The 22,127-nt window shown below is 38.8% G+C and overlaps 1 protein-coding gene across 1 annotated transcript in view; it reads right to left on the reverse strand.

The window, feature by feature from the left end:
* LOC135197990 (aldehyde dehydrogenase, mitochondrial-like) overlaps positions 1-22,127 on the reverse strand; it is a 66,815-nt gene that overhangs the window by 37,403 nt on the left and 7,285 nt on the right. Inside the window, exons 3-9 of the mRNA XM_064225314.1 lie at positions 12,285-12,425; positions 11,444-11,690; positions 8,427-8,614; positions 5,793-5,942; positions 4,476-4,613; positions 1,560-1,724; positions 1,270-1,427 (exon numbers count right to left, since the gene is read on the reverse strand). Coding sequence (XP_064081384.1) covers positions 1,270-1,427; positions 1,560-1,724; positions 4,476-4,613; positions 5,793-5,942; positions 8,427-8,614; positions 11,444-11,690; positions 12,285-12,425 — 1,187 coding nt within the window. The remainder of the gene's footprint in view (positions 1-1,269; positions 1,428-1,559; positions 1,725-4,475; positions 4,614-5,792; positions 5,943-8,426; positions 8,615-11,443; positions 11,691-12,284; positions 12,426-22,127) is intronic.

Consider the following 22,127-nt stretch of genomic DNA (forward strand, 5'->3'; position numbering starts at 1 on the left):
TACAAGCTTTAGCGATCCTAGTATTGCAGCCTTTACTGCAATACCTAATCCCAGATGCACTAGTGTCTGACATTTTGTAGACCAATTCAAAACTAGTTAATTTCGGTGCAAAAATTTTTTCTTAAACCAATTATCTGAATTCATAAATAGCTAATCACCAAAAACAAAAGTACTTTACCAAATAACTCCAACAATGAGCGATGGTAAAGAATTCCAAAAATTCCGCTGACTACTGAAACTGTGTTAATAGTTTCAGCCGGCAGAAACAACTGATTTTTGTATGGTGTTGGTTCCTCACTCCTCCGATAGTGGGCAGGGGGTATCACCTGACCAAAACAAACTAGCGCTACCACGAATTTCAAAAATTCTATCTGCTGACAGTTTTAGAAACTATAGCTATGTAACTAGTACCTGATAAGTTGCATATATGAAATTAACAAGTACAGCATGCACATTGTGTAAATACATTTTACACTGTAGTCAGAACTTTCAACACTCAGGAAAAAATCATTACATACTAAATTAAATATCCAATAGTAACAAAATCTGACATGGTGAGGTCCACTGAGGTAACAGTATATGAAGGTGATCTGGTGATTACAGCAGAAACTGAAGCATTGTAAATAGGGTAAGGGTGAAGCATTGCAAATAAGGTTAAGAGAGTGGCAGAAATCTCTTGAATAGGGTGGTATGAGGATAAATATGGATAAAACTAAGGTTATTGTATCCAGCAAGCAGGGAGAGTATATGTTATCTATATGAGACAAAAAAGATCTCGGTTTAAAATAGGTAGAAACTTTCAAATACATACTTACAATATATTTTACACCAGGAAGGAAGGAGTGAAGATGAGGTTGAATGAGAATAAAGGCAGCTTGGAGGGTAGCGTATGCCATAAGAACACCACATACACTGGATATAACAATCTAGAACTGTACATTAATCATGCCAGCATGACATAGGGTACAGAACCATGGGTATTTTAAGAAGGCATGAGGACCAGATGCTAGAGCAAACAGAAATGAGGACACTGAGATGGATCTTGGTGTGCCAGAGTGGAAATGGTTCCTAATATACTAAGAGAGTCAAGACTGAGTCAGTATAGGTATGCAGTAAGACAGTGAGGGTGAGGGAGTGAAGATGGCTTAGATAGAATCTGCTTTGGGTAGAAGGTTAAGAGGGAGACCAACGATTAGAAATAGACCCCTTAGCTTTGGATAGCAGTTGGGATGAAGATGACTGTAAATATGCAAAGAACTATGAACTTACCAAACAGTACCAGCACGGAGCCCTTGAGCAAACAGGTTAGCCTTATCCAGATCTTTGGTAAACACAGCAGCTGCTAAGCCATACTCTGTATTATTTGCCCTTTCAATTAATTCATGAACATCACTGAACTTCAAAATTTGTTGCACAGGTCCAAAGATCTGCAAATATATATTATGTAGTTTAATACAATAAAAGTTTTACAATAAAATTTAACCAGCTATTGTATGTTAAAAAATATGTTAAAGTAATGTATAACAACCAAGAAACACATCTTAATGGAAGACACTTGCCTCTTCTCGAGCAATACGCATATGATCTTTAACATCGGCAAAGACAGTGGGTTCAATGAAATAGCCTTTGTCACCGTGACGTGCTCCGCCAACACACATTTTGGCACCTTCGCTCTTTCCAGAATCAATCAAACCCAGAATCTTTGTCATCTGCTCTTCATCAACCTGGAAGAATTGAACAGTACATTGTAAGAGCTGGAAAATTTTAGAAAAATAAATTTAAATAAAAACATTAACAGAATTCTTACAAAATACAGCAATAACCACTTAACATTACTGCTTTCATAACTGATCTGAAAAAGAATGCTCTTAAAAACTAATTTCCTGTTGTAGTAAACAGCCGGTAATCTACCATACACTTACCGTATATTTCGGTGTATAAGTCGACCCTTTAGCCCCAAAAAAATCATGCCAAAATTAGGGGGTCGACTTATCTAACGGTAACAAAAAGTGAATCCAGGCTTTACAGTTGGCTAATAACAATGACAGCCTTGTCGAGGTAACTATGTATGTAAATACCAGTATTAAAATCATTTCACACTGTAATACGACAATAATAATACATTAGAACATCCATTACCTTAAATAAAATGAAAAAAAATCAAAGTAACTTGAAGAAACCACAATCGCACAGCAAGTGTAAACACTGCGTAGCCATTTGTAGTACCGTAATTGAGAAGGATGCGTTCACTCTGACAGTCTTGTATTTACCGGGGCATTGTTCAAAAACATTTATGGTATGAAAACTTTATTTATCACATAAAATAAAATAAAAAAAAATTTGTATTTAATGGTAAACATGTATTTAAAATCCTTCAAAATGACTTGAGTGAATCAACTGCAGGTTCATTTTCCCTCAAATGAGCCTGTTTATGCTATAGAACAACCAGTGGTCAAAGAATATTCCAACATAATAATAAAATACCGGCACGTAGTTGTTTTAACAACCCAATCAAAACATTAGCTTGAGTGGCAGTTTGTACATACATATATACGTAGGCTGTTATGCAGCGTTAGTTAGCGCTTTGTTTGTTTACATTACACTCGAGTAACGTATCTTTCGTTGCGTCATTTCTAATCATATTTGCCGGTATTCATCTTTTATATATACAGATTTGTTAATATGTATACCGAGTATATTACCTGTATTTCATATGGTAAGTAGAGCAAAATATGTACCATAATAACATTCAGGTTATTTTATATGATACGTTTTACCCTGCTGCTTATTTTGAGCGTACGGTTGGCCTCACATTTTATAGGTCGACTAATATACCCGATATTAGTTAAAATCATAAAAATTTACTCAGAATTGGGGGGGTCGACTTATCTTCCGGTCGACTTATACGCCGAAATATACGGTAGTACCTTTTAAACCATTTCCTAAACCAGAACAAAAGATTTCCTTTTAAATATAGCTGTAACGATTTACTTCAGATTAAAAAAGAAATGTGTACTCTTATTTCTCACTGCGTAAAGATCATATTCATGATTTGACATAGCAATGAGAATTCATCTGGAACAAGCAGAAAACTGATTTACATAATTTTCCTTTCCTTAATAATTTCTCTGATTTTATAAATCTCATGAAATTATAATTCAAATTCTCACAAGGTTGGCCAGCAGGTTGTGTTCATTACGCAATTTCCTTACCAAACAGATTTACAATAACTATCATTTAACATCAGTTCACATGTTTAAAGCCAGATTTTCCCTTTACAGTCTCAGATGTGAAACAAGTTCTCTCCTGTTTTGTGCACTTTTGGCCTGTATTCCAATCTGATGTGGGCCTTCATCCATAATCTTTCTCATGGTTTTCTGGGCCTTCTTACTAGTTTTCATGCTTTTCTTTCCACACCTACTACTTTCAGGATATCTGCTCTTCACTTCTTTGCCTTGCATATCAAGTCAAGTTAATATTTCTGATCTCAAGTCTACTTTTATACTGGAATCTTTGGCTATGAGTTTTAGCATTCTTATAATCAGAAACTTTCAGACCCTTAAATGTTTTTCTAGGGTACCCATGCCTCTGTTGCATAAACAGTGCAGAGGATCAGTATCAAGAACATGGAATATAGGGATGGATCAGCAAGACGTTTCTGATATGCAGACAGTCTTTTCTTCATTTCTTGCCATTGTGGCCCCTTGCTGTATTACTATGTCCAGATTATGGGCTAACTACGTACTCTTGCATGGCCTCAAGCAATTTGAGAAGAACAAGCTCAAGCTTCTTTGTTCTTAAATGATTGAGTTTCTCACTCATGATAGTGTACCATAAGGTCTCAGTCATGCCTTGATTCATCCAACTTTTTTACTCCCATTTTTTACTTATACAGTATTTGATTTGTGTATATTTTGGTTATAAAATAGATTCTGTATATGTATTTCCTGCATTTAAGGCCTACCAAAGTTTCTTTTTACATTCCAATCCTTATGCAAGTTGTATAAGTTTATTTGCATTCCCCGGATCCGCGGACTCAAGCATTCGCCGCTTTCTCTTTGGAACATTTCCCCGCATTATTCGCAAAAAATTTGCCCATTCGCAGTATTTTTCTATAAGAAATATCCACATATTCCTGTTTTTTTATCAATTCCATCATAAAATGCACTTTTTGTGATAAAACTATTAAAAAACCAGGTATAAAAATTTTTAGTGGTTTTTTTTTGAGTTTTAACTAACAAAATAGGAGGATTAAAGCATTTTATTGGGGTTCCAACTATTCGTAGGTGCTAACTATTCATGGGGGGGGGATCTAGTACACATCCCCTGAAATATGGGGGAACCATTGTATAAGTGGATTGCTCTAAACTCCAAAATATACTCCATTTAATTATTAATGAAACATCCATGAATAATAAAATCTGCAAAATTGAAATCCAAGAAATTCATGAAAATTGTACTCAACACAAACATACCTGAGGACCTTGTTCTGTTGTAAAATCAAATGGATTGCCCACTTTTCGTATCTTTGCTCGTTCAACGCTGCGCTCAACAAACTCATCATAAATAGGGTCTTCAACAAAGATTCTTGAACCAGCACAGCAACACTGACCCTGGAAGATATTAAGAACTCTTTAAACTGCATACCAACAACCTCAAGATTGACTTAACTTGCTTTATAATGTCTCATATATATCATTTCCCCCATAAAATTTAGTTTTTTTATCATGAATATGGGGAGGAATGGGTAAACTAATATACCTACCTCGTTCATGCTCAAAATAAACAGGAACGACTGCAGTCAAGGTCTCAGTAACAAAGAACCAATCAATACCTTACAGATAATCAAGGGAAAAAGTTTTTATGTTATCCCAATGGAACTCTCAAAACACTGTAGCTGGGAGCAGGAATTTTATTAAAGTACCAAAGAGCAAGGAACTCTGGATATATACTCAGATTAAACAGGAAAATTTCACTTACCAAGAATTAATATTCCTTCATTTTGTCAATAAAAAAATCTGAAGCATCTTTCCACAATAAATTTTTAACTGACGAACAAAACTGGAGGTGGATGAAGTGTGAAGCAGTACAATTAAGTGGAAAAATATCAAAGTTAATTATTATTATTCAGATGAACCCTATTCATACGGAACAAGCCAAAGGGGCCACTAACTTGAAATTCAAGCTTCCAAAGTATATGGTGTATTAAGAATTACGAGAAGGTAAAAGGAACTACAGAAAGAAGAGATCTTACTTATTGAAAAGAAAAAATAAATGAATATTTAAAAATGTAATGAATTGAAGAAAAAGGACAGGCAACAACCAGAGTTTGAAAGGATGTTGCTGGGAACCTCTATCACTATGTGCTGCATTTATACGTATTACATATTATTGTGTAAGGCACACCATAAATATCAATGCAGTAATGGGTTCTAGTATCAAAATGGTTTGTATTTAGTATTATGAATACAACTGGTTCCTGCTTCTGTAATCCTCTCACTGGTACAATATTCAACTGATGCAAAGTAGAAAAATTACATACTATTTAATATCAGCCAGACTAGTTTTGCTTCACAAAAACTATGGCAAATTTGTAAAACAATAAATCCAACAGTATCCCTGGTGTCAACTGTTCAGGTGATAAGAGTCCTTCCTAACCAGAGTTACGACAAGAATTCCAATAGAAAATTTTCACGGAAACAAATTCCTGTCGCATAATTTAAATGACTCCTCAAGTCAATGTTCTGTTGTGGCGTTACTTGAAAAATTAGGATAACCTATTAAAAACATACCTGATTAAAGAAGAGTCCAAAGTGTGCTTGTTCTACAGCATAATCAAGATCTGCATCCTTGAAAATAATGTTTGGACTCTTCCCGCCCAATTCCAAAGTTACTCGTTTTAGATTACTTGCACCAGCAGCTTGTTGGATGAGGTGACCAATCTACAATAATAACAATGAAAAAATAATAAAGAATATTCAACAAAATACTGCAACAACAATGCCATATGACCTATATGTGTCATACAGGATTATTACTTGAATGGTAAAAGTACTTTATCAACCTATATGACTATAAAAATACTCATTGGACAAGAATAAAGAATTCTTGACCTTTTAAATGTTACATAATTATGTTAATTGGCTTTACAATTAATTTACAATCAAATTTAACATTGCAGTACATGCATTCAACACAATTCCTCAAATCACATAATAAACATAAAAGTAATTTGTGAAGAATAATCACTAAAAATCTGAAAAATTATCTTAAATAATTAGAAAACATAGTTGAAACTTTGTTGAAGGCTAAGCAGTCTTTACAACATACAAATAGTTTTTCATGAAAACATATCATATAGGGCCCTCATTCATTGCCCAAGCGTCCCCAAATAACATGTACAATGTACAGTATCCTTGTATCTCATAAACAAGAGAAACAGAGGAGCTAATAGCAACCAGCAGAAGTCTCTAAAATCTTGACTGATAGCAATAACCCAGAGAGGGAATGCATAAATATCCAGGGTGTCTTGGCTATGTAGCATGGCATCCAACTTTCAGGCTGCTGGGTCAAGTGACATTTTGATGACAGAACCTGATTCTCTTTACTGAGGCTGTCTACAATGGTATGCTACACACCTGGTATGACTATCAGGATAACACAGATACAAATACCCTATGCTAACCAGGATAATTGATACAAATACCCACTGCCAACACAAACATTTCACTGCCAGGCAGCACTGAGGTTTAGATCTTTCATCACCCTTTGTTCATGGTTTCTTAGATAGGCTATACTAGTAGAGTTGTCCACAATTATCGAAATGACCTTGCCGGCTACTGACACAACATACATTTAAAGAAGTGAGAATACAGCCTTTAGTTCCTGGAAATTCAACTAATGTCCACAACATACATTTAAAGAGGTGAGAATACAGCCTTTAGTTCCTGGAAATTCAACTAATGTCTTCTGTCTGCCGTCAACTAGGGGTCCCCAAGTTGCCAAAGATTACAATCAATGTCCATGTGGCTAGACATTACAGGCAATTCCTATAAGAAATTTTTCTTTTGATTTTTTTGTGACATAGTTTTCAACTGTAATGCCATGGGAGTTTAGCCCATGTTTCCAATATAACAAAAAATTTTCATTTCTTTTCAGAGATGCATTATAATAAATCTAAGGAAACCAGTCTTTTCTTACAGTTTTTTATTTTTCTGCAAAATTTTCCGCCAGATGTTTAGTAAAGTTATACGTATATCTTTTCAAGAACTTTAAACACCATCCAACTTTTGCCACAAATTTTACTATTCCTAGTTCTTTTGGCTATGCCTAGTCTTTTGTATTCTTTAATTTAAAAATTTGTCTAGCTCCTCTTGCAATAATGCATCATACTTTGCAACTATTAGTCACCTATTTACTAACTTTCTTTTCAGAGTTTGGCCATTTGCATCTTTTCCCCCAGGCTAGGATCCAATGTTCCACTATTCCATGCTGTTGTGCTGTTTGCACATTGGATACAGGTTTACAGACATATTAACAGATAGTGTAAAATGCTTCTTAGAGTGCTGAATAAAAAAAAAAAAAAATTTAACTACTGGTCACATATTACCTGGGAACTGCAGCCTCGGGTCTCAAAGTTACGGAATTGATACACTAGTGGTATCCCTATTTGCAAGATAATTAAACAAGGTAAAATATGGCCAAGACAAAAATCTGAAGCTACTTTCATTGTTTCCATATATATTTCTTTAATATTTATCATTAGACTATTAATCTTCGTATAAAAGTGTCTTAATGTAAGTTATAACTTATCTATCTTGGTATTATGTTCAAAGTTTAACAGAACTCTACTTACTCTTAAATGACTTAAAACTTCTTTACTGAATTCTATGTGTAAACTACATTCTAGTTTAGGCTAGAAATTATATATGGGATATCCTGTTTGCTTAAGAATCATGATATCTCACAAGATTATTAATTGTCAGAACATCAACCTTACCAGATTTTGTTACTTACCAGAAAACCAGACTCACAAAGCATCTGATAAATGGGTTACTGAATCATATTTACTACTACTCTCATATCCTAATGTTTTGATAAAGTTTGTGCTAGTAATAAAATGTGTATCCCTTACAAATCTATTGTTAATAATTACAATACTTTATTACTTTGATTTAATTTTCATTCTTGATTTTCAAATCCCAAATTATGTTATAGCTTATCATTAATGTGTTAAACAGTTAAATCAACTATTCATTTGTTATTTGATTGGCTGAATGTAACTGTGGAGGGTCTAAAATATATTTGGACTTGCACTATATTTCGTGCATGATAAATTCACTTGCACTATATTTCGTGCATGATAAATTCAATGTTTAAAAAAAAGGGGGGGTCAAATTTTACGCAGGCACAGAGTATGTACTAACCTGTGTGGATCCTGTGAAAGCAACCTTGTCTACATCCATATGTGACGCAAGGGCAGCACCAGCAGTTGGGCCATATCCAGGGATAACATTGACAACTCCAGGAGGGAATCCTGCCTCAGCTACAAGCTTGGCAACGTACAATCCTGTTAGTGGTGTCTGTTCAGCCAATTTCATCACCACTGTATTCCCTGAAACAATTTTGCAAGATATCAAAATAATTCTGTTGCTTAGGCTTGTGACTCATCATGTTATTCTTTTAAATTTTCATTACATTAGTTCCAAAACACTTATGTATAGTCTCTCTTACAGGTAAGTTATATTTTTTTCAAAAGCTCATTCAGTGTACATAATTTGCCTTATTCTGAGTATATAAGACTCGGCTACACCAACATGAAGATCTGAAAGATGAAAGGTGCTACTGTGCATGCCAGACTGCAGTCAAGCGTATACCTGAAACATCTCTCAACTTCTGAGTAGCTCAGAATACATCTGATGTGTGCTGTACATCCCAAGTCAACTAAGAGTTGTTTCCAACAACTTAGTGAATTTTTTCTTTCCATGACTTTTTGCTTCAGTCATAGTCTTGTCACATCACTGACATCTCTATGTCAATATGCACTAATGCTGACCCCTGCTATTCGTGGACTCGCCTATTCGCAGATTTTTCTATGGACTGTATATACCCATTATTTGTGGAAAATTCACCTATTCGCAGTATTTTCACTGAGAAATATTCACAAATTACTGTATTTTCATATTTTCATAACAAAATGCACTTTCGTGATAAAACTAATAAAATTTTTTTTTTTAGGGTTTTTTGTGTTTTAAGTATCGAAATAGGCAGTTCTATTAGCTATTTGCAGGGGGGGGGGGGTACCCATTACCCACGAATACAGGGGTCCACTGTACTATTTCTCTTCTGGTATTCAAAAGTTCCTTTATAATTCTTTTTTATCCTTACTTAGCTTGTTGATATAAATTACACAACCTTTGTTTGGCACTTAATGGAGATTTCCATCAATTCTGTGGTATTCACTAATGGGCCTCATATCTCCAGTTTGTGTACTTTCAGCTTAATGTTCCTTGAATGTTTTAATGATAATGAACTGTACATGCTTCAAGTGGGGGTGAATGTTGGGGTACAAGTCAGATGGGGATGCAACAGAGAAAGGTAAACAGAAGCATGAAGACACAGGTATATAGGAATTAAGCAGAGGTCAAGAACACTACAACAGTTGAGGGTACTGCATCAGCTGCGTAAGTAGGAGTGGGCAAATATATGGGGCAACTCCCTACAACATTAAAGCTGCCAAACAAAGGAAACAAATAAGAGATATTTCACAAAATACCAAGAATCACAGATTTCGAAAATGAGGTGAGATGAAAACATACTGAAACTGATAATCCCTGAATGGAATGGGACAAGCAGCAGCACATCTTTACAAGAGCAGGACACACAGCCTAAGCATGGATTTTCTTAGCATGGTAATGGCTGCCTTGAGCTTCCTTTCCATCTTTATATCCTTTCCTTCATTCCTGCAAAAATACAACTACTGCTCCTTACACTGAAGAATTCTTCATTGTGATCTGGAAATTGTTGCCGATGCTTAATAGCATGGTGGTTAATGGCTGGTCAGATAGATGAAGGCAAGGAATCCACCATTAACGGGCAGTAAGCCAATGTTTTACCTTTAGCTGTCATTGGAAGTGGATGTGTGTTTCTGGTTGACTTTGAGTTGGAGCTACTTTTCTTCCTCTATGCATTTTTTTTTGCAAAGGAGAAAAAGTTATAACAAGTACAGTGTAAAGGACATGAGCAGGTGTATGGCTGCTTAATTTCTTCCGTGTTAGTGCAATCAGTTTTGTTGTTCTGCAAGAGTATATCCTAAGCCCTTGAAGTCCTGCAAGGATTGTGCTGGCTGGTCTACTTGAGAAAGCAACAAAGGCCAAAATAATGAGTAAAGTTAATTACCAAGTGACACTGGAAACATGAAATATGATGGGAGTCTCAAAATATAATCTATTGAACAATGGAATGCAGGCATTACCTGAGGATCCCTCCTGAAAGAACGTGAAAATGTTAGGGTGACACTGATTAAGTTTAACATCCAGGACTGACTCTGGAATATGGGTTGCAATTAGTTACAAAAAAGTACCACTTCTATTTCTGAGGGATGCTCGTTACCAAACTTTCCAACAAGAAGGGTAATGCATGACCCATGCCCTGATCCAGCAAAGCTGTAACACTTAAAAGTAGTTCCACTGGGTTCCATATGAGGAATGTTAATGCTCTGTTCCCTTGGCATTTATGAATATCTGTTTTAGATTAGTAGCACTCAAACACTGAAAAGGTAATGATGAACTGTAGATGGGATTTGAAAGGGTTGGGATCAACTATATATCAAACAAGACCAAGTTTCCCTGTGGAGTGGAGCAAGTACAGCATTTATTGAAAGATCAGGAGGTGCCACATGTGGCAAGGACCATTCAGCTAAAAATTTTTTAAAAGGATGTAGGTGTTGCGCATATCAATGACCAGTGGGGGGTCTAACTTCACTTGAGGCAAATCTATCTCACAAGTATTAACAAAAACATTTCAGTATAATATGTACTCATCTGATCATCCACTTCAAAGCCAACCATGTCTAAAATTAATGCTCTATACTTATGAAGGAAATGTAAAATTTATTAGTTACTCAAGTCTTCATATGGCAACATGCAATATATGCCACAGTAACAATGCTGCACACAAAATTTACTAGGTGATGTCACATGGTCCATACTAATAATTCTACTGAAATTTCTATTTAACCCTAACATACGAATAATACTGCACATATTAATCTCTGGGTGATATACTGTATTCCAAAATACCTTTATCTAAAAATTCAGTTTAACCAAAAAATATATGAGTGAATGCATTTGCACTCCTGAGTCCCCATGCAAAAAGCTAAGTATCTATAATATGGATAGAGCATAGTAGGAAATCCAACACAAAACTATGCACTAAGGCTTACCTGTGGCAAGAGCTGGTCCAAATTTCCATGCTTGCATAAGGAGAGGGAAATTCCATGGAATAATCTGTGCACAGACACCAATCGGTTCATGACGGGTATAAGCAAAGTGAGGTCCATCAGTTGGGATGGTTTTACCATGAATCTTGTCTGCCCATCCAGCGAAGTAACGCAGATTACGGATACTTAACTCTACATCAGCCATATACGAGTTTGTGTAAGGTTTTCCATTATCTAATGTTTCTAAACTCTGAGAAGAGTGGAGAGAAAAAATTGTAAGACATTCTTTACTTTGCATTAAGAAACTTGCAAGAAAAATTTTGTGTTAGGATACAAAATCCCAATGCTACTTTGACTCCTTAAATCTTTATCATTATACTGTACTGCCTAATTTGGTGGAAAATTTACTTAGAAGCTAGTCTCTGACAATTACTGCATAAAACTGTGGATATGAAAAAAAAGTTTTAAAAATTTAGTCATAAAGAAATATATCACATAGAACATTAAAATACTCTAAACATATCAAATTGTACAAAAAACAATACGTATATTGCCATGTTCTGATGCTTTACAACTACTGTGTGATTCTTATTAAAAGTGTTTAAAGTAAAAAAATTACATCTTTAATACATTTACATCTTTTCAATAACAATAGTTTGGTAGATAAAACTTGACATACTTCAGGCTATATTTTGGTGACTTAGCTTACCTTAGCATATCCTAAATTTTTTAACTATAGGCAGCAACACCCACACATACCAAATTTTCTTCCAACAACTGAACAACATTGACAAAGTCTACTGGATATTCTAATTCTATGCATAAACAAATGCACCAGACTTACTGCCAAGTAGACCTTATCACGCTCCATAAGATTGGCCAGTTTGTTAAGAAGTTGACCACGATCATAAGCATCCATCTGCCTCCATTCTGAGTTTAAGGCAAAGGCCTTTCGAGCTGCCTTCACTGCTTTCTCAACATCAGCCTAAGAAACAGTTATACGTACTGTAATGGTGACAAAACATAGCAGAAGAATTACACTAACTGCTCATTAGTATCATATTGGGTAAAGGAATATAAAGAGGTCTACAAGAATAAAATACGTACAAGGAACAACTTATGCATTATTAAAGTATATGCCATAGTTCTATATGACTGTAAATAATAATATATATATGTAAAGTAGCACCTCAATTTAACCGAAACTTTGGGGGCCTGGCCTTTCTGATAAGTAACAAAGTCTGTTAAATAACAAAGACACCACTTGAATATCTTCCGGATATCTTATACCTAACGGTCCGTATACTCCGATATAAAAGATGCATTTAAAAACGTATCTCAACTAAACTGGTAGCATAAGGAAATCAATCATACAATACAATATAAGAGACAAATCTGAAAACATTTCACATCTAAAATGGTAGCACAGGAATACAATTATAGTAGTATATGATAGCTGATAATAACCTAAGTTTGATAAGCTGAGGTCCATTAAGTTGAAGTGTTACTATCCATAGGATTTCCTCAATAATGCATCATGAACATTGAAAGTCTACTTAAAATTCTTCTCCAACTAAGCTACCTAACAAGAATATTTCATAACCTTCAGTGAAAAATTAATGACAATCACAGAAGAAAACAAGTCACTATACCATTAAGTGAGTTGAATTTCAGTGATTGACACTGCTGCTGCAAATGATTTTTCTTAAATGAAGGATAAAAATTCAAGCAAAAAAAATTTTTCTTCAAGAATATTGACAGTTTAAAAGAACAAAGGCAGAAAGCAATAGAGATAAGTCCAAAGAGAAGGTGAAGACTAACACAACCTAACCTGACTGCCCCTAAGAAGGCAAAACAAAATTGAAGTCATACTAAAACTAGAACAAGAAACCCTGTTTCTACTGTAATCCAATAAAAAATCTACAGAACAATTACAAATTCTAGTTACTGTACTAGTCTGAAAACAGAAAAATCCAAGGTATACTAAAATCAGATAGTGCAGTGTCTACTGTACACCAACAAATATCTTTCAAACTATTAAAAATCCTAATTGACTGAATTCCCTCTGTAATACCGTCAACTTTTAAAATAATTTGCATTTTTCTATGTTAAACCTGAAATCCTTTATACTGATTACCTTCAGTGAAAGCTGGTCTGATCACTGAAGATAGTGAGGGAGAGGGTGGACGACCCATCCCACTCACTGGGTGCAACTGTCAGGATACTGTAAAAGACAGATCCCTGTTCTCTCTCTCTAATAGAAGCCAATACAGTACTGAGGGTTTTTATTATGAATGAAGTTGATGGACAAGGTCATTCAGGGGGGGGATGATCTCCAGTATTGTCCACACCTTCATCAATAGAGTGAGAGATTTATATGATCCTAAAATTAAGGAAATACGTACAATCAATCTGCAAAGAAACTGGGATAGAACATCAGTCTTGAAGGAAGACTCTACCTGTCTTGCAAAAGACAGACTACTCAAGGCTCTGCCCCTTGTCTTTGCCACATAAGGCCAAGACAAAAGGATTGCTGACTTCTTCCTCCTCCCTTTATTATAACCTTGCCTCCTTCAGGCAGTAACCTGAAGCAAGACAGAGTCTTAACCTCTTACTGAGGAAGATGACTCCTGGGAAACTGATTGAGTCTTTGAAAAAGCCTAGTCTTTTCTAAAGCCTGATGGTGAAGTTGTAGATGGCCCCTAAAGCATGGCTGCAGTGCCCTAAAATGGAACCTGAAACTGACTGCATGGCAGACAAAAAGTGCTAAGATCATTAGGTCTCTATTGTTCCACTACTGCCTTGGCCTTATCATTTAGACAGAGTAAGGAGTATTGTGAGTAGCAGGCACACCAACTACATGTCTGCAAAGAGATAGCCTGTCACTTGTCATCTTGTTGGCACATTCCCTACTTGGGCTGGGAAAAAGAAGTCCACTATCCTATCAGAGGCAGTGGAGATTAAGGCTGGCACAAAACGGGGAGGGGGTGATACCGGCAGTGTATTGCTTCAAGATAATGAAAGGGCCCTCTTTGCTTCCTTCCTTCTTGATCCATAAACCAATGGGCAATTGATTAAGACAAACTTGAACAGTTGAAAAATGGCATGCATTCCTGACCTATACAAGCTGAACACTGTGTGAGGAAAGATTGCCATTAGTAACATAAACCCAAAACACACACACATTCAAACTCAGGACACTGCTGCTGATCATGCATTATAGAAGGTAAATTTTCATGCACCATCATTCCAACTGAAATCACAAAGCATTAACCACAAACAGTCCAAAATCATACTCACTCTAACAAGAAAATATAGTACAGTACAGTCAAACCTCTGTTTTCATACGCCTTTCTTTTTGTACGTTTCGGTTTTGTTAGACTTTTTCCTACAAAATTTTGTCTCGGTTATCGTATGTTTCATCAGTTTTCATACACTCGGAAATGCTCCATCCGGGGCCCCGCGTGTGACCAAGCCCCGTATTGAGCAACAAAACAAAGCAACCCTTCTTCTTTTGTGCCCCATTCTGCTTTTGTGTTCATTGATTTTGCACTTTTTTATTTGAGTGGAACTGCTAAATAAGCCATCATGGGGGCAAAGAAAGTTCCAAGTGCTAGCCCTTGTGTAAAAAAGGCGAGAAACACTATAGAATTTAAGAAAGAACTCGTAGCTAAGTGTTGGAGGAAGTCGCATGCCGATCTCAATGAGAAAATGCATATAACAGGCGCTGCTGTTAGTGAATTTAAGACCAGCAGAGGCGGTTTTGAAAAATTCAGAAAACGAAAGGGCATACATAATGTGCCTATTTCAGGGATTAAGGACATGCTTGCTAAGTGGTATGATATAAAAAATTTTGTGGAGAATCATCATCCCAAAAAAGGGATTTTGACGTAGGAAAAATGTTATTTTCATGATAAAATAAATTTTTGAACATACTCACCTGGTAGTTATATATATAGCTTACGTCCCTGACGTCACGGCAGAATTTCAAAACTCGCGGCAATCGCCGATTGGGTAGTCAGGTGCACCACCTGTGCGCCCTCTACCAGGTACGTAGCACCATACCAACTATTCCTCAGATCTTCCATGCCCATAGTTTCTAGAGGGGAGGAGGGTGGGAATTTAATTATATATAACTACCAGGTGAGTATGTTCAAAAATTTATTTTATCATGAAAATAACATTTTCAAACATCTAACTCACCTGGTAGTTATATATATAGCTGATTAACACCTTTGGTGGAGGGTCAGAAACAGCTATCATCGTTGGAATTGACATAAGTGTTAATAAAAACAAACTTACGGGTTCGTACCTGTTAAGGAAGCTGACTTTAATGATATCCTGTCTCATAGTGTCTGCTTTCCTTATGAGGTCCAGCGATCCACCCAGGGGGCTGAAGACCTCTTGGAGACTGTCAACCGGTCAAACCTCTATGTGACTAGACTCCCTACAATACTCTTGTTCCGGGCACTACTAAGGAACAAGTTGATCACCTGACTAAAGATCAATGATTGTGGAAGACTGCATCCAGTCTCCACAAACAACCATAACTTTTCAATAGTTCCAAGAGAAGAAAAAGAGTATTGGATTATGGGTTTTAAGGGGTAGACCCTTTTCCCACTACTGAAAGAGCTGCTACAAACGGACCCAGTGTGTAGCAGTCTTCATACAAAGTTTGCACTTGCGTAAGATAGTGCGACGCAAAAACTGACTTGCTCCTCCAGAATGTTGCGTCCAGGATATTCTGAAGAGATCTATTTTGTTTAAATGCTACCGAGGTTGCTACAGCTCTAACCTCGTGAGTCTTAACTTTAAGTAGCTTCATATCTGCTTCAGTACATGCTGAATGCGCTTCCCTAATTAATTGCCTTATAAAAAAGGATAGCGCATTCTTCGACATTTGCAGAGAGGGTTTCTTGACCGAACACCAAAGCCCTTCTGAAGTGCCACGTATTTGTCTCGTTCTCTCCAAGTAATGCCTCAGAGACCTTACCGGACAAAGAACTCTCTCTACTTCCTCACCCGTGAGATCCGAGAGGTTCGGAATTTCGAATGACTTGGGCCAGGGTTGAGAGGGGCGTTCGTTTTTGGCTAGGAATCCCAACTGTAGCGAGCAGATGGCTTTGCCCTGTCTGAAACCTACAGTTTTGCCTGAAGGCATGGATTTCGCTGACCCTCTTTGCTGTTGCTAGGCTAATCAGGAACAGAGTTTTCATGGTGAGGTCCTTAAGGGATGTTTCCTGTAAGGGTTCGAACCTGTCACTCATGAGAAACTTGAGGACTACATCCAAATTCCAAGATGTTGAGGATTGTATTCTTTCTTAGTGTCTCGAAGGATCTAAGAAGATCTTGTAGATCTTTATTATCAGATAGATTAAGGTTTCTATGCCTGAAGACAGCTGCTAGCATGCTCCTATAACCCTTGATAGTAGAAACAGAAAAGTTACGTCTCTTCTTGAGGTATAGCAGAAAATCTGCTATCTGAGTCACAGAGGTACTGGAAGAGGAAATAGAGTTGTCCCTGCACCATCCTCTAAAAGTCTCCCACTTCGATTGGTATACCTTAATGGTTGAAGACCTCCTTGCTCTTGCAATTGCACTCGCTGCCTCCCTCGAAAATCCTCTAGCTCTTGTGAGTTTTTCGATAGTCTGAAGGCAGTTAGCTGAAGAGCTTGGAGGTTTTGGTGATACCTTTCCAAGTGGGGCTGTTTGAGTAGATCTACTCTTAACGGAAGGCTTCTTGGGGTGTCCACCATCCATTCCAGTACCTCTGTGAACCATTCTCTTGTCGGCCAGAAGGTGCCACTAGAGTCATCCTGGTTCCTTCGTGAGCCACAAACTTTTGTAACACTCTGTGTACCACTTTGAATGGGGGAAAGGCGTACACGTCTAGATGTGTCCAATTCAGAAGGAACGCATCTATGTGGATTGCTTCGGGGTCTGGGACTGGAGAACAGTAAGTCTCCATCCGTCTTGTCTGCGCTGTTGCAAAGAGATCTATGCAAGGGCGCCCCCAGATTCGCCATAGACTCTTGCAAACTTCCTGATGGAGAGTCCATTCTGTTGTCAAGACTTGATGTTTTCTGCTCAGGATGTCTGCTCTCACATTCTTTCTCCCTGAATGAAGCGTGTTACCAGAATCACGTTTTTTCCTTTGTCCAGGAGCAGTTCTCTTGCTGCTCTGTACAGAGAGACTGAGTGAGTCCCGCCTTGTTTGCTGATGTAGGCCAATGCCGTTGTGTTGTCGGAGTTGACCTGTACCACCTTGTTCCGGACTACGCTCTCTAATTCCTTGAGAGCTAGGAAAACTGCAGTCAATTCTTTCAGATTGATGTGGAACTTTACTTGCTCCTTGTTCCAGAAGCCCGAGACTTCTAACTTCCCCAGTGTTGCTCCCCAGCCCGAGTCCGAGGCGTCGGAAAACAACACTAGGTCTGGGTTCCTCTGCTCTAGGGAGAGGCCTTCCTGGCGCTTGACGGGATCATTCACCACTGTAGATAGTGTTTCATGTCGTTCGAAACAGGAATACACATTGACTCTAGTGTCTTCTTCTTGTCCCAATGCTGATTTAGATGAAACTGCAGAGGGCGTAGGTTCAGTCTTCCCAAGGAGACAAACTGTTCTAGCGAGGAAAAGGTCCCCAGCAGACTCATCCACTCCCTCGCAGAGCACTTCTGTTTCTTTAGGAAGTTTCTTATTTTCTCTAAAGCTTGTTCCGTTCTCAATGTGACGGAAAAGCCCGAAAAACCTGACTCTGAATCCTCATCCCCAACGTACAAGATTTTTCCTGGGATGGGATCAGTTTGGGATTTCTGGTGGTTTATCAGAAGGCCTAGGTCTTCTGATAATCGAATTGTTTTCTGAAGATTCTCCAGACAGTTGGCGTAGGAATGGGCTCTGAGGAGCCAATCGTCCAGATACAATGAGGCTCTGATGCGTTTCTTGTGTAGCATTGCTGCTACGTTGCTCATAAGTTTTGTGAAAATTTGAGGTGCGGTATTTAGACCGAAACAAAGAGCTCGGAATTGAAATGTTTCTGTCTTGTAAACAAATCTTAGGTACTTTCTGGAGTTTGGGTGGATCGGGACGGAAAATGAATAAGCATCCTGGAGATCCAACGAAACCATCCAGTCGTCTCGTCTGACTGCAGCAAGAACTGATTTCGTTGTCTCCATAGTGAATTTTGTCTTCTTCACGAAAAAATTCAGGGAACTCACGTCCAAAATCGGTCTCCATCCGCCCGAGTTCTTGGGGACCAGGAATAATCGATTGTAAAACCCCGGAGATTCCAGGTTCTGAACTCTTTCTATTGCTTCCTTCTGAATTAGCATAGAAACCTCTTGTTGTATCGCTAGAGTCTTGGACTCCTCTCTGTACTTGGCTGACAGATCGATCGGTCTTTCTGCTAAGGGGGGTTTTTTCCAGAAAGGGATCTTGTATCCTTCTTTGAGAAGCTGAATAGACCAAGGATCTGCTCCCTTTTTCTCCCATGTTTGCCAGAAATTTTTGAGTCTGGCTCCTACCACTGTCTGAAGAAGAACTTTGTCAGACTTTATTACTTCCTCCTCTGAAGCCTCTTTTCTTGGAGTTTTTTGTAATAGGTCTTGCATTCCCTCTCCTGAGGGATCTACCTCGAAAGGGCCGAGAACTACGTGGTAGAGGAGTGGTTTCTTTAAGTTTCTGTCCTGCAAAACTTGACGGAACAACTCTCCTTGCTGCTTTAGTCATCAGATCTTGTGTCGCTTTTTGAGTCAGAGCTGAGGATACTTCTTTACCAAACTATGCGGAAAAAGATGTTCGAAAGGGGAGCGAAAAGCAGTTCCGCTCTCTGAGTGAGCGTTACTCCACTCGAAAGAAAAGAACAAAATTGGGCCCTTTTCTTCAAGATTCCAGCTGAGAAAAGGGCTGCTAGCCTCGTTCGACCCGTCTCGAAGCGCTTTGTCAATGCATGACATAAGGTGAACGAGTTCTTCCGTTTTGGTTAGACTTCAAGTTTTCAATTTTCTTTCCAACGAACCCAGAGTCCAGTCTAGGAAGTTAAAGACTTCGAAGGCTCTAAAAATCCCTTTGAGGAGGTGGTCCATTTCAGAGGAAGACCAAAACACTTTCGTCTTCCCCATGGCCGTCCGACGAGAAGAGTCCACAAGACTAGAGAAGTCCCCATAGGGAAGAAGCTGGAACTCCCAAACCTAGGACTTCTCCAGTGTCGTACCAGATGCTGGATCTGGAAGCTAATCTGGCGGAGGAAATGAGAAAGCTGTTTTTCCCTGGTCTTTCTTAGAGTCCATCCATTCCTTCATTAATTTCAAGGCTCTTTTCGAAGAGCGCGATAATACCATCTTCGTAAAGTCGGATTCTTTAGAAGCCTTCCCTAAAGTGAACTCTGAAGGTGGAGAACGAGGGGCAGCTGGCACAAAACTTTCTGGAAAAAGTTCCGCAAAAACTTTCATAAGCCTTTTAAGATCTGCTGAAGGTTGTAGTATTGTTTGATATTCTTCCTCGGAAAACGACTTGCATCTGATCAAAAGGAGAATGGGGGATGTCTTCATTCCTTTCTTCTGATTGAGACACAACTGATGTAGCGATGTCATGTTGCGTTTTTGCATCCTGCTGTCCAGTTTCTTGATGCCTGGAGTCTTGTCGTCCAGTACCTTGATGCCTGGTGTCCTGGCGTCCTGTCTCATGACGATTTTCGTCCTGGCGTCTTGCTTCAAGACGTTTTTCGTCCTGGCGTCTTGCTTCAAGACGTTTTTCGTCCTTGCGTCTTGCTTCAAGACGTTTTTCGTCCTGGCGTCTTGCTTCAAGACGTTTTTCGTCCTGGTGTCTTCCTTCAAGACTTCTTTCGTCCTGGCGTCTTGCTTCAAGACGCTTATCGTCCTGCTGTCTTGCTTCAAGATGTTTTTCATCCTGGCGTCTTGCTTTAAAACGTTTTTCGTCCTGGCGTTTAACAGTAAGAGTAGCAGGTTGATATGACTGCATAAGAGAGGAGAGTTTCTGCTTAAAATCTTGCAGTACGGAAAACTGTGGAGCTTCTTGCTGCTGGGAACAGACTAGAGAAGTTGCAAAGTCAATCTCTCTCTCTTCATTCTGTTCGTCTTGAGATGACGGCCTGAAGAACGCCAATCCCCGAAGGAGGAGCAGGAGCATGCACTGAAGGCATCCAATCGTCCGATGCTTCCTTTACTCCTATCAAAGACGACGGCCGCCTGTGCGGTATCTTACGTCTTATATTGGTAGGAGAGCAAACATCGGAGACGAAAGAGAAGCGAACAGGAGTTGTAGCACGCACCGAAAGTCTCCCTTCGTCCGATCCTTCCTTACTTCCTGCCAAAGACGACGGCCGCTTGTGCGACATCATGCGTCTTGATTTGGCAGGAGAGCAAGCATCGGAATCGAAAGAGAAACGATCCGGAGTTGCAGTTTGCACCGAAGGTTTCCCCCTTTCCAATATTTCCTTGCCTCCTACCAAAGACGATGGTCGCCTGTGCGACGTCTTACGTCTTAATTTGGTAGGAGAGCAAATATCGGAACCTGAAGGGAAGCGCTCGGGGCTGCTCCAATGACTACATCCTGGACGCTCTTGACGTATATCGTCCTGGCGTCCAGTATCAAGACGCTCGGCGTCCTGGGATTTCCTTTTAATGGGTCTGGATTTAGGAGAAGTTCTGACGCCAGCCCCGTCTGGGTACTGCGTCGTCAGAAGACGAAGAAAACACTTTAACCTCGCCTTTTCTATAGCGAGGGTGAGCGTCCTGGGGATCGTCTACAGGTACGCTCGAGGGACGACCGCTCGGGAGCTAAAACCTCTCGCCTCCCTTCGTCGGTCGACTTTCCTTCTCACAGGGGTTGGTGAGCTTGGAAGAGGTCTAGGACTAGGAGCACGACAAGTTTCCGAGCGGCCGCACCCTCCCACTGCACTTGCACTAATTTCACTATTCACTTTAATATCTCTCATATTAGACCATAATTTATCCCTGTCTTGTGCCAGGGATTCTACCCGTTGACAAGGCTTGAATGGCCGTCATCATGTCCTGTAATGATGGACTTTTACCTGTTTCTGAAACTGGATTTGGTAATGATACAACAGGAGGAGGATCAATAGGATTATCGAGGGATAGAGAACTATCTATTCCTTGACTGTCTATGGAGGAGCGAGACAAGGTCTTCTTCGCTCTCCTTATCCTATCCTTCTCTAATTTACGCACATAGCGGTAATATTCAATCCATTCAGTCTCAGGCAAGCCTACACATTCATCACATCTATCACCTATCTCACAAACTTTTCCTCTGCATTTACTACAAATAGAATAAGGATCTAAAGAGGATTTAGCAAGTCTAGTCTTGCAACCTTTCACACACATTCTCAAACTTGAAGCAGAATCAGACATGATGAGAAATCAAAAAGAGAGATCAAAAACAAGCAAAGGTCAAACCAACAATATCGAAACGAAATCAAAATCCAATCAAGCGAAAGCCAAAGCCAAAGTGTACTTCACCAAATAATACTGCAAAAGACACGGGCTATAACGAGCGAAGTTCCAACGATGTCACCGTAGCGGCGGCAGGGAAGATCTGAGGAATAGTTGGTATGGTGCTACGTACCTGGTAGAGGGCGCACAGGTGGTGCACCTGACTACCCAATCGGCGATTGCCGCGAGTTTTGAAATTCTGCCGTGACGTCAGGGAC

This window comes from Macrobrachium nipponense, chromosome 21 (assembly GCF_015104395.2).
Source record: "Macrobrachium nipponense isolate FS-2020 chromosome 21, ASM1510439v2, whole genome shotgun sequence".
In the NCBI taxonomy this organism is placed as follows: Eukaryota; Metazoa; Arthropoda; class Malacostraca; order Decapoda; family Palaemonidae; genus Macrobrachium; species Macrobrachium nipponense.